The 12,880-nt window shown below is 31.4% G+C and overlaps 1 protein-coding gene across 1 annotated transcript in view; it reads left to right on the top strand.

The window, feature by feature from the left end:
• The window catches only part of EYS (EGF-like photoreceptor maintenance factor), a 1,911,700-nt gene that overhangs the window by 596,638 nt on the left and 1,302,182 nt on the right, over positions 1-12,880 (top strand). The window contains exon 12 of the mRNA XM_035296026.3: positions 2,463-2,584. Within this exon, the coding sequence (XP_035151917.3) occupies positions 2,463-2,584 (122 nt within the window). The remainder of the gene's footprint in view (positions 1-2,462; positions 2,585-12,880) is intronic.

Raw genomic sequence — 12,880 nt, 5'->3', positions numbered from 1 at the left:
TTAATATGTGGTTACTGTACTGAACAGTGCAAATTTAAACAACAGTTCTTTGAAATTACTGGAATTAATTATTCAGTGTTGAATGAGAAACTGTTTTGCAGTAAGAATGTCTAAATTCAGGAAAATGCTTTTGAATCAAGTAAGACACTGATGAATAAAAATTCTTGAACTCTGGGTTATTTTCTGTTTCTACTCTTTCTTCATATTTACATTTTTTAATATTTCATTTTAAAATTCTATTTCCTTCATCCTTTCATGTTTTTTCCTGGTACATATTTTGTTTTATCTGGAGGTTACTGAGCCTGATACTTTAATAATAATGATACCCTGAAATTGATAATGTTCTACTAATTATCAAATTACTAAGAATACTAATAATTATTAGCTTTTAACAAATATACAGATTTAATAGAAAAAAAATTGATTTACTTTTTGACTCACTAAATTTGTTTTAAACTATTATTAAGGCATCAAAATGAAAACCAGCAGTGTGCTTATGATTTTGTCTCTACAGAAATAATGTATACCCTTTAATATGTGAAATTTCAGAACATAACTAATGGGCATGTTCCAAAGATTTTATGCATATGCCATTTATGCTGCTGAGTGGGATGATTTTCTCCCATTCATCACAGCTGATGTTGTCTTGACTATTGTAGAATTGCTTTCATTTTAAATAGCATATTCATTAAACAAAATATAATCATTATATTACATTTTTATGTATGTCCTCTTTTAATGTTTACAGAAAAGAAAAAATAAGCCAAATGCAATCAACGAAAACTGTAAATGTTACCATACTCATGGAAGAAGTTAACAATGTAGGGAGCATAGTACATGAAAAAAATGCTGCTATGATCCAGCAAACCTTGAGTACTATTAGAGGATATTCTGAGGGGAGAAATAGTATGTGTGTCAGGAATAAAGTGCAATGTTGGTAAGGTGGCTTTCATTCCTGTGCTTTTCATTAGTTATTAAACATGGAAAAACAATGGGCCCTGTTCAACCAAAACATAGTACTGAGTAAAACTTCTTATACATTTAAACTGTTGTAACCTAAATGCACATACATAGGGCATGCGTTTATTTTTCTTCTGGTTACTATGTTTTACTGTAATGTTTGTAAAAAAATGGCTGTAAAAATGTAGCAAAATGATGTAGAATCATTTTGAATTTTGTTTTGGGTACTAACTTCAGCCTTTACATTATTGGTCATATCATATTTATTCTTTTTTGTTTATTTAATCAACATTAATTAAACATACACAGTGTGCTAGATCTGTACAGAATGCTGAGATGTATTAAACTAAGGTGTGTTCTGTAAACTAAGGTGTGTTCTGTAATCTCAGGGCTCCTACTCCTCACATTGTGCTTATAAGTATAGATACTTCTTAACTCTATTCAAAAATGGAGAAACTGGGTTGACATTATCTAACACACCTCTGTCAGATAGGAATTAAATGAGATCCATGTTTTTTATTTATTCCAGGAGCCATTACAAAAAAAGTTAAGGACATAAATGAAATTAATTAGAATTAATATATTTTGTTTATGTCAAAACGATTTCTATTTCAACCAAATGTAAGTAATAAAAAAATTTTAGTGAGATACTTAGCATTCCTTTTTTAATACTAAATTTTCAAAATTCAATGTGTATTTTATATTTATAGCACATCTCAATTGGTACTAGCCATGTTTCAATGCTTTATAGCCACAGGTGGCTACTGTATTGAAAAGTACAGATTAAATAACAGTTAACATTGATTTTAGCATTTTTATAATGCTTTATTTCTGCAGACAAAAGCCCAAATTTTAATTTTTGACAAGAGCTCTATTCTTAAAAACATATTTCTATAGAAAGTATTTTTCAGAGTAATTAAAATTTTTGTTTGTTTTTTTGCCCAATACTAGGAAAGCAAAATTTTACCTCTAGTATTTTGAATTACATTGTCATAGGGCCACTCTCTTTTTCAGAAAAACACCATGAAAAGTTTTATGATTTTAATTGACCAAAAGTTCTGTAATTTATTTATTTTAAATATTTATTAGTAACAACAAATCTGTCAAAAGTTTATCTATAGTTATGTTTTTACCTTGTGAACTAGTTGCTGAGTTGCTTAATTAGTTATTTAGTTATACTCTGTCATCAACCTTATTACTAATATGCTATTTTTATTTTAAAACATTTAAAAAGGGTGATAATTCTACATTGTAAGCATAATACATAAATCTTCAATATCTTCTGTAGAATTTATTGACTTAAAATTTTATTGAATTAGATACTAAACAATACTGTTCATACAGTTTTTTAAATGTGGTAAAAGTCATTTTGGGGGAGTATTGACATTCTGTAAAACTAAAAAATGTATAAATTGACAGATCAAAATAGCTAGGAGTAACTTCTATATTATAGGCTTAATTATAAGAAATAGCCTAAAATATATAATTTCATACTCCCTTAGAGCTTCCAATGTGTGTGCCTATCGGGCTGGGAACAAAATTTTTGTGAACAAGAATCCAATGAGTGTGAAATGAATCCTTGCAAGAACAATTCCACCTGTATTGACCTTTACAAAAGCTATCGGTGAGTAAAATATTTTTAGTTTTCTTCATGAAATTACTTGGAGTGCTCAATGTCCTTGGAATACATTTAGACATTATTTTCACTTTAGATACATTTAATTAAAATAACCACCCAAGATGAAGAGCCATTCAGTGACAAGATAGTGTCACAATCATTTTAAATACTGAAGACCAGATGTCAAGACAACAAAATATAAACCAGTTTTAACTTGAAAATGCAATGTTCAGATATGGTAAAAGATACAAATGCATTTACTTCTTCAAAACATGCTTTTTTCATCTTAACATTGTTTTGTACCTTTCCATACAGTATGAGAACTAACACACTATGACAAAAAAGGAGTGAGTTCACTAAATTAAAACTTTCACTTTATTACTTAGTGATTATTATGGTTTGGATTATTTTGGTATAATTTTAAAAATATTTTACAGTATATATTATCCACACATTCCATAATTCAGTTGTATTAATTAATTATTTGATGAGAATTCTGAATAAACTCTAAATAGAAATTCTGAGTAGATGTTTATGTCTTTTGTCCACTTCTTAATGGAGTTTTCTCCTTGTTGAATAAATTCCTTACAGATTCGGTGTATTAGACCTTTGTTGGATGCAGAGATTTTGAGTATCTTTTCCTATTCTGTCACTTGTCTGTTTACTCTGTTGACAGCTTTCTTTGCTATACATACGTTCTCTAGCTTAATCTGAACTTGTCAATTTTTGGTTTTGTTGCAGTGGTTTTGGAGGACTCAGTCATAAATTATTTTTTTAAGGTCGATGTCCAAAATGGTGTTTTCTAGGTTTTCTTCTAGGATTCTTATAGTCAGAAGTCTTATATTTAAATATTTAATCCATCTTGGATTAATTTTTTGTATGTAGTAAAAGGTAAGGATCCAGTTTCTGTCCTGTGCATATGGATAGCCAGTGATCTCAGTACCCTTTATTGAATAGCACTTCCCCCACATTGCTTATTTTTGTTGATTTGTTACATATTAGATGGCTTTCAGTATGTGGGTTTATTTCTGGGCTTGCTATTCTGTTTTACTGATCTATGTGTCTGTTGCTGTTGTTTTACTAGTACCATGCTGCCATGCTGTTTTGGTTACTGTAGACTTACAGTGTCGTTTGAAATCAGATAACATGATGCCACCAGCTCTTTTTTTTTCCTCTAAGATTGTGTTGGTTATTCAGCCTCGTTTTTGGTTTCACATATATTTTAGGATAGTTTTTCTCTAATTCTGTGAAAAATGACATTGGTAGGTTGATAGGTTGAATCTGTGCATTGCTTTGGGCATTATGATCATTTTAATGATATGGATTCTTCCAAGCCATGAACACAGCATATTTTTCCATTTGCTTATATCATTACTGATTTATTTTAGCACTTTTTTTTGTAGTTCTCTTTGTATAGAACTTTTACATTCTTGGTTAGATGTATTTCTTGGTTGTTGTTGGGGTGTGTGTGAGTGTGCGCTATTATAAATGGGATTGCATATTGTAAATGGATTCTTGATTTGGCTCTCAGCTTGAATGTTATTGGTGCATAGAAGTGTTACTGATTTTTGTACACTGATTTTGTATTCTGAAACTTTACTGAAATTATTTATCAGTTTGAGGAGTCTTTTGGTGGAGTCTTCAGCATTTTCTTGCTGTGGAATCATATCATCAGTGAAGAGGGTTAGTTGGACTCCTGCTATTTCTATTTGAATGCCTTTTATTCCTTTCTCTTTCCTGATATATCTGGCATGGACTTCCTGTAGGAGTTACGAGACTGGGCTTGTTCCAGCCCTCCAGGGGAATGCTTGTAGATTTTGCCCATTCAGTATTATGTTGGCTGTGGATTTATCATGCATGGCTCTTATTATTTTGAGATATGTTTCTTAGACCCCTACTCTGTTTAGAGTTTTTAACATGATGTTGAATTTTGTAGAAGAATTTTTCACTTCTATTGGGATCACGATGTGGTTTTTGCTTTTAATCTGTGTATGGGGTGAATCACATTTATTGATTTGTGTATGTTGAAGCAACCTTGTATCCAGAAATGAAGCTTACTCAGTAAATTAACTTTTTCATGTGCTGCCATATTTGGTTCCTACTATTTGTGGAAGATTTTTGCATCTGTGGTCACAAAGTGTATTGGCCTGTAGTTTTCTTTTTGTGTTGTATCTTTGCCAGGTTTTGGTATCTGGACAATACTGTTATCATAGAATGAGTTAGGGAGAAGTTCCTTCTCCTTGATTTTTTTGGGAACAGTTACAGTAGAAGGGTACCAGCCCTTCTTTTTACATCTGGTGAAAATTTAGCATGTATCCATCTTTTCTGAGGCTTTATTTTGTTGATAGTTTTTTTTTTTAATTGCTGATTCAGTTTCAAAATTTGGCATTTACAGGTTTTAAATTTCTTCCTCGTTCAATCTTTGGGAGGTTGTGCATTACCATTTATCCATTTCTTTTAGATTTTCTAGTTTATGTGTATGGAGGCATTCATAGGGGCTCCTCAGAATTTTTCTACTTCTGTAGGATCAGTTGTAATGTCACCTTTGTCATCTCTGATTGTACTTATTTGGGTCTTCTATCTTTTTTCTTTGGTAATGTAGCTAGTAGTTTGTCAATCTTGTTTATGCTTTCAAAAACCCAACTTTTGCTTAAACTGACACTTTCCATGGATTTTGGGGTCTTAGTTTCATTCACTTTTGCTCTGATTTTAGTTCTTTTCTTTTGCTAGGTTTGGAATTTGCTGTTATGTTTCTTCTTTTCCAAATATGATATTAGATCATTAGTTTGAGATCTTTCTAACATTTTGAGGCACATATTTAGCAAGTGGCCAATGAACATATGAAAAAATTCTCAATGTCACTTATCATCAGAGAAATGCAAATCAAAAGCACAGTGAGATAATAACTCACACAAATCAGCATTGCTGTTTTCAAAATGTTAAAAAAGCAAGAGATTCTCATGAGGCATTAGAGAAAAGAGCATGTTTAAACACTGTTATTGGGAATGTAAATTAGTTCAGCTACTGTGGAGAACAGTTTGGAGTTTTCTCAAAAACTTACAACAGAACTGCCATTTCACCCAGCAATCCCATTACTGGGCATATATCCAAAAGAAAATAAATCATTCTACCAAGAAGATACATGCACTCATATAGTCATATCAGCACTACTTACCATAGCAAAGACGTAGAACTAACCTAGGTTCCTATCAAGATTGGATTGGATTGCATAAAGGAAATGTGGTCCATACAGCATGGACTGCTATGCAGCCATAAAGAACAAAATCCTGCTTTTTGCAGCAACATGGATTCAGCTTGAAGCTATTATCCTAGGTGAATTAATATAGAAACAGAAAACCAAATATCACCTGTTCTCACTTCTAAGAGGAAGCTAAACCCTGGGTACTCATGGCCATAAAGATGGCAATAATGAACAGTGGGGACTTCCAGAGGGGAAAGCAGAGGAGGTAAGTATGAGTTGAAAACCTGACTGTTGGGTACTATGCTCACTACCTGGTTGATGGGATCATTTGAACCCCAAACCCCTGCATCGTTCAATATATCCATGTAACAGTTGCACGTGTACTCCCTGAATCTAAAATAAAACTTGAAGTTATTTTTAAGAAAATGATGATACACATAAAAAAAGAAATTCTGAGTAGCTACTATTATTCCAAAAGCTTACTAACCAAATATATATTGGTAAATAATTTGTATATGTGTGGTGGAATCTCACTCTGTTGCCCAGGCTGGAGTACAGAGGTGTCATGTTGGCTCACTGCAATTTCCACCTCCTGGGTTCAAGTGATTTTCCTGCCTCAGCCTCTTGAGTAGCTGGGCTTACAGCTGCCTGTCACATGCCTGGCTAATTTTTGAATTTGTAGTAGAGATGGGGTTTCATCATGTTAGTCAGGCTGGTCTCTAACTCCTAATCTCAAGTGATCTGCCCACCTCAGCCTCCCAAATTGCTGGGATTACAGGCATGAGCCACCATGCGCATCCCTTGGTAAATAATTTTTAATCCTAAATTTGTTTGGTATACATTGCATCTCTCATGTAGATGGATAATCAAGTATATTATAACTAAATCGTTTGCCTGTTCAGAAGCAGATTAATTGCATACAAATGTACTCAGATAACTAGAGAAAATTGTTAAAATTATTTCAGAAGGTCCTCTAAAATAAATCACACATTCTCTTTTGCCTTGTGATTAAGGTTGAGAATCCTGGATTATCATGCCTGTAAAACTTTTCAAAATGTTTCCAATTTTTTGGTGATTAAAGTGGGTTATAAGGTGCAGACTGTTCAACAGTAGGCAATTTGCTTTATTGAAAATAATTCCACAATAGCTGGCAATTGGGATAGATACTAGGTGACAAAAAGGAAGATAAACAAATAATTTTGGTAACAGAAAAACTCACAATGCCAATAGTTAGGATTAGTTAAAAATACAGAAAAATATAAACAATGAGATATTTTTTGTGACTTTAGCAATAACTAAATTTGATTTTTTGAACACAAATTGATATTAATAACCTTTCCAACTGTGTAGGAGGAGAAATAATCAACTTTTGATAAACCAAAACATAATCTTCATTGTTAACTATATTTTATTTTTTTACATCAACTAAGTATAAACTATAATACATAAATTTTCTAGTATTTCTTTCATTGAGACTTTGATATATTTTTTCTTTAGCATTTAGCTATTCCTATAATTTCTTAAAATAACTTGGGTATGTGCAAATTGATGCTGTTGGCCATCACCAGACACCACTGGGAACAGAACTGAGGTTGAAAAAATTGAGTTTTGGCCAGATGCGGTGTCTCAGGCCTGAAATACCAGCACTTGGGAGGCTGAGGTGGGCAGATCATGAGGTCAGGAGTTCAAGACCAACATAACCAATGTGATGAAACCCTGTCGCTACTATAAATACAAAAAAATTAACTGGGTGTGGTGGAACAAGCCTGTAATCCCAGCTACTCAGGAGACTGAGACAGAAGAATCGCTTGAACCCAGGAGGTGGAGGTTGCAGTGAGCCAAGATTGTACCACTGCACTCCAGCCTGGGTGACAGAGGGAGACTCCATCACAAAACAAAACAAAACAAAAAAAGAAAAAGAAAAAGTTGGGTTTGGAACTCATTGCCACAAGGGACAAAACACATAATGTAGATATCTAAATAAAAGGATATTAAAAAGGACCTACAGGCTTGAGCTTGTTACATGTATTTTGGGGGAGAGTTTTAGAGTACGGTTTTGCTCTTAATAAGCTGTCAAAATGTGAGCAGAATTTTATTATTTGGTTTGTAATAAGTCTTACCTAGAAGAATGGAGGAAAAGACAAGAGAGGGGTGAAAACCAGCGTTTTTAAAGGAGACAGCAATTGCTTGCATTACTCATGACTGTGGACTGTTTTGTTAGTCTTTTGGTTTGGGTGATGTTCCTGTTTTTATCTCTATTTAATATGACTATAATGTGGTCTAGATTTTATGCTCTCTCATTTCATAGAGTAACATTGTCTAATACTGATGTTCTATGAAATTGTCCGTTGAAATGTTCATCAGAAAAACAAACCTAGCTCTAAACGTAAGTTATAGCATGTTGCTAGCTCTTGAATAGCCTGGTTATCAGAGGCTACTTTGTGCCTTCCCAAAACAATGTCTTATACATGAGTTATATGTGTGTGTGTATGTGTATGTCTGTATATGTCTGTATGAAATATATCACTTATCTTTGTCCACCTATTTGTTTAAAATATTCTTACACATCGAACAAAATGAGATGACCCAAATATTAATTCATTGTTCAACATGGTGTTAATTTTATTTAAATAAAAGTATTGCATTTGATGTAGTGGTCTTAAAGATTGAAAATAAAATTAATATCTAAAAGCTTAATTAAAAATACTTTATTTTAATATTCATGATACATAATCAGTCTTTTTAGATAACCCTGACATGGCTTATTGTTAACTCCTATTGATTAAAATTTATTTAGGTTTCAGAAGATTTTGTCACCTAAATTAAGACAAACTCTTAGTCATTTCATCATTCCTAAAATTTTTGATATATTATTTATTTTCATATTTCCTATATTATTTGTTGTATTTTTTTCTGGATATAAAATTTATAGTCCTGTTGAAGCAGATTTTCTGAATGTACTTCTTTGTGATTGTAATGTATTAATATGAACATTATATATTTATGTTGGCTTTACTAGATTGTTAAGGGAAAAAAGCATTCATTAAATATGCTATTAATGAAATGAGCATAATGTGCATATTCCATATGTTACATATAAATAGGATGATTTACTATTTAGGAATTTCCTTACACAGTTATTTTTCTAAATAATAAATTTATTGAGACAAAATTAACATGCTATGCAATTCACCCTTTTAAGCATACAATTCAGTACAATAGACCCCCTTTACTATCCCAAGGGAGACATGTTCCAAGACCCCCAGTGGATGTCTGAAGATCACAGATAGCACCAAACTCTATACAAAGTAACATATATCCCTTAACTTACAATGGGGTTATGTTCTGATAAACCCATTGTAAATTGAAAAAAAAATTGTAAGCCAGGAATGTATTTATAAGTATTTAATATACTGAACTTACTGAATATTATAGCTTATCCTAGCCTTCCTTAAACATGACAGAACTTACATTAACTTACAGTAGAGCAAGCCACAAACCCTATTGTATAATAAATTATCGAATATCTCATGTAATTTTTTGAATAATCCACTGAAAGCAAAAAATAGCGATTGTAAGGGCACTTGAAGTACAGTTTCTACTGAGTATGAATTGCTTTCATCCAACTGTAAAGACAAAATATCATGTCAAACCAGTTGGGAACCATCTATATCTAAAATATGGTTTTTTTTCTATGGTTTTTACTATGGTAAAGTTGAAATATAAATTAGTCACACTACAAGATTAACAATAACTACTAAGTAAGTAGAAAAATTATAACAACATACTATAGTAAAGTGATGTCAATGAGTTCTCTCTCTCTCAAAATATCTTATTGTACTGTATTCACCTATTTTTAGAGCATAGTTGGCTGCTGCTAACTGAAACAAGAAAGTAAAACCATGGATAAGGAAAGAACTACTATTGATTTAGTATAGTCATAGAAAGCTATAATGATCACCACTATCTAATTTTAGAATACTTTTATTATTCCAAAAGAAACTCATGCCATTAGCATAGCCTCTCCCGATTTCCTTTTTCTCCCTTAAAACTTCGAATCAACTTTCTGTCTCTAGGATGTGTCTGTTCTGGACATTTCACATAACTAGAATCATGCCATGTATGTTTTTTTGTGACTCGTTGGTTTCATTTAGCATATTTTTTTCCAGATTTATGTCAAGGCAGATATAAGTACTTGGTTGCTTTTTTACGGCCAGAAAACATTACATCATAAAGTTAGAGCATATTTGTTTATTTTTCAGCGGATAAACATGTTGATTATTTCAACTTTTTTGACTATAATGAATAATGCTGTAATAAACATTTATGGGCAATACATGTTCAGATGTAAATTTTCAATTTTTTTCATATGAAACTAGGAGTAGAATTGTTGAATCATACAGTAACTCTATGCTTAACTTTTAGAGGAACTTCCAAACTCTTTTCCAAAGTGAATGTAGTATTTTTGCAAAACCACCAGCAGTGTATGAGAGTGTTAATTTCTCCACACCTTGCCAATATTTGTTGATGTTTGTCTTTTTAACCCTTCTAGTGGGTGTAAAGTGGTATGTCAATACACATTTGGTTTTCATTTCCCTAAGCAATAATGTTGCTTATCTTAAGGTGTGCTCTGTGAACCTGTGCGTTTCTTTTTTGGAGATTCTTCTCATATCATTTGCCCACTTGATAATTGAGTTAAGTACCTTTTATTTTAGTTGTAAGGAATTTTATATATTTTGGATTCAAGTCTCTTGTCAAATATGATTTGCAAATATTTTCTTCTATTACGTGAATTGTCTTTTTCTTCATGGTGTCCTTGGAGGCAAAATCAATTTTAATTTTGAGGACAACCAATTGACTTATATTTTGTCAGTGTTGCTTTCCATATCATAACTAAGAAATTGTTGTCTAACTCAAGATTACAATAATTTTATTCCTGTATTTTCTTCTACAAACATATTTTTAGCTCTTATTTTGAGATATAATCCATTTCGATTTAGTTAATTTGTGTGTGTGTGTGTCTGTGTGTGTGTGTGTGTGTGTTGTGAGGTAAGCATACAACCTCATTCTTCTCCACATGAATATCCGGGTTTCTCAGGATAATTTCTTAAAAATACTATTCTTTCCATATTAAATTATCTTGGTGCCTTTATTTAAAATCAATTAGACAAACGTGAGGATTTCTGGACTCTCTGTTCTATTTATCTTTATTCTAATACCACATCCTCTTATTGTAACTTTTAGTAAGTTTGAATTCTGGAAGTATGGATCCAACTTATTCTTCTGTTTTAAGATTCCTTGGTTAAACTGAAATCCTTGTATTTCTATATGGATTTTAGTATCAGCTTGTTACTTTCTGAAGAAAATGGCAGCCATAAATTTGATAGGAATATCATTGAATCATCTTTAATTTATTTCAATAATATTTTATAGTTTTCAATGTATATTTGTACTTCTTAAAATCTAGTCTTAAAAATTTGAATTTTTTATGTTATTAGAAATTGAATTGTCTTAATGCCATTTTCACATTGTTCTTTTCTAGTGTATAGAAACACCTCTGATTTTTGAATATTGATCATGTATTTTGCAATGCTGGTAAACTTATTTGTTAGTTATAATAATTAATTATGGCTTCCTTGAGATTTTTAATATCTGATTATAGAGATAATTTTGTTCCTACTTTTCCAGTCTTGATACATTTTTTCCTGCTTTATGTTTAATTATCGTGACGACTTTGAGTACAATATTGAATGGAAGTGACAGACTACATATCTTTGTCTTGTCCCTGAGCTTAAAAGAAAATCAGTCTTTCACCATAAAGTATGATGTTAGCTGTGGATTTTTGACAGGACATTTTATCCGATTTTGGACATTCCCTTCTGTTTCTGGTCTGTGGAGTGTTTTATTTGTTATTGTTATAAAAAATTGTTGAATGTTTCCAAATGCTATCACTGAAGTTATTTATATGTGTAATTTGTCTCATATTCTCCTAATATAATATATTGCATTCAGTGATTTTCTAATTTTAAACCAACTCTGTATTTCTAATACACATCCCAATTGGTCATAATGTATATTTCTTTGTATATTTTGCTGAATTCCATCTGCTAGTACTTGGTGAAGGAATTTGGGTTCTGTATTCATAAGGCATATTGATCCGCATTTTTTTTGTATGATCTCTTTGACTGGATTTAGTATCTGGGTAATATTTGCCACATATAACATGTTAAGAATTGTCACCTTTTTTTAGAACAGTTGCAGAAGGATTGGTGTTCATTATTCTGTAAACATTTGGTAAAATTTACTGGTAAAGCAATCTACTCATATGCTTACTTTATGGAAAACATTTTTATTACTAAATCAATCTCTTTGCTTATTGTAAGTTTATTGATATACCATACTTCTTTTTGAGTTAGTTTCCGTAGTTTTTGTCTTTCTGTAAAGTTATCTATTTCATTTAGGCTGTATAATTGGTTGTCAGGTAATTATCTAGTATGCTCCTTGAATTCTTTTTTATTTTTGGAAGAGTGTCATATTTTCTCCTCTTTCATGTCTGATTCTTGTAATCTGGGTCTTCTTTATTTTTTCTTGTTCAATCTAGTTAGTGGTTTTTCAATTTTGGAAAGTACCAGTTTTAAATTTCAATGTTTTATTGTATTGCTTTTTGATTCTGTTTTATTAATTTATGCTTTAATTTTCATTATGACCTCTTTCCTCTTGCTATGAATTTAGTTTTCACTCTTGAATACAAAGTATATCTCTTACAGATAGTAGATAGTTGAATAATATTTTTATTAAATTCATTCTGCTATTATTTGTCCTTTGGTAGGAATATTTACTCAATTTACATTTATTGTAATTACCAATAAGGTAGAGTTTACATCTGCTATTCTGCCATTTGTTTGTCAATATCCTTTCTTCTTTTGTTCCTGCATTCCTACATTATTACCTCATTTTGTATTAAATAGATATTTTATCTGATATACCACTGTAATTTCCTTGTTACATATTAGTATTTTAAAAATACTTTTTGTTCCTGTAAATCTGTTTGAGTTCTTTGTAAATTCTGGATATCAGCCCTTTGTCAGATAGGTACACTG

The sequence above is a fragment of the Callithrix jacchus genome, chromosome 4 (assembly GCF_049354715.1).
Source record: "Callithrix jacchus isolate 240 chromosome 4, calJac240_pri, whole genome shotgun sequence".
In the NCBI taxonomy this organism is placed as follows: Eukaryota; Metazoa; Chordata; class Mammalia; order Primates; family Cebidae; genus Callithrix; species Callithrix jacchus.
The sequence above is the reverse complement of the archived record's forward strand: the minus strand, read 5'-3'. Positions and strand labels throughout refer to the sequence as shown.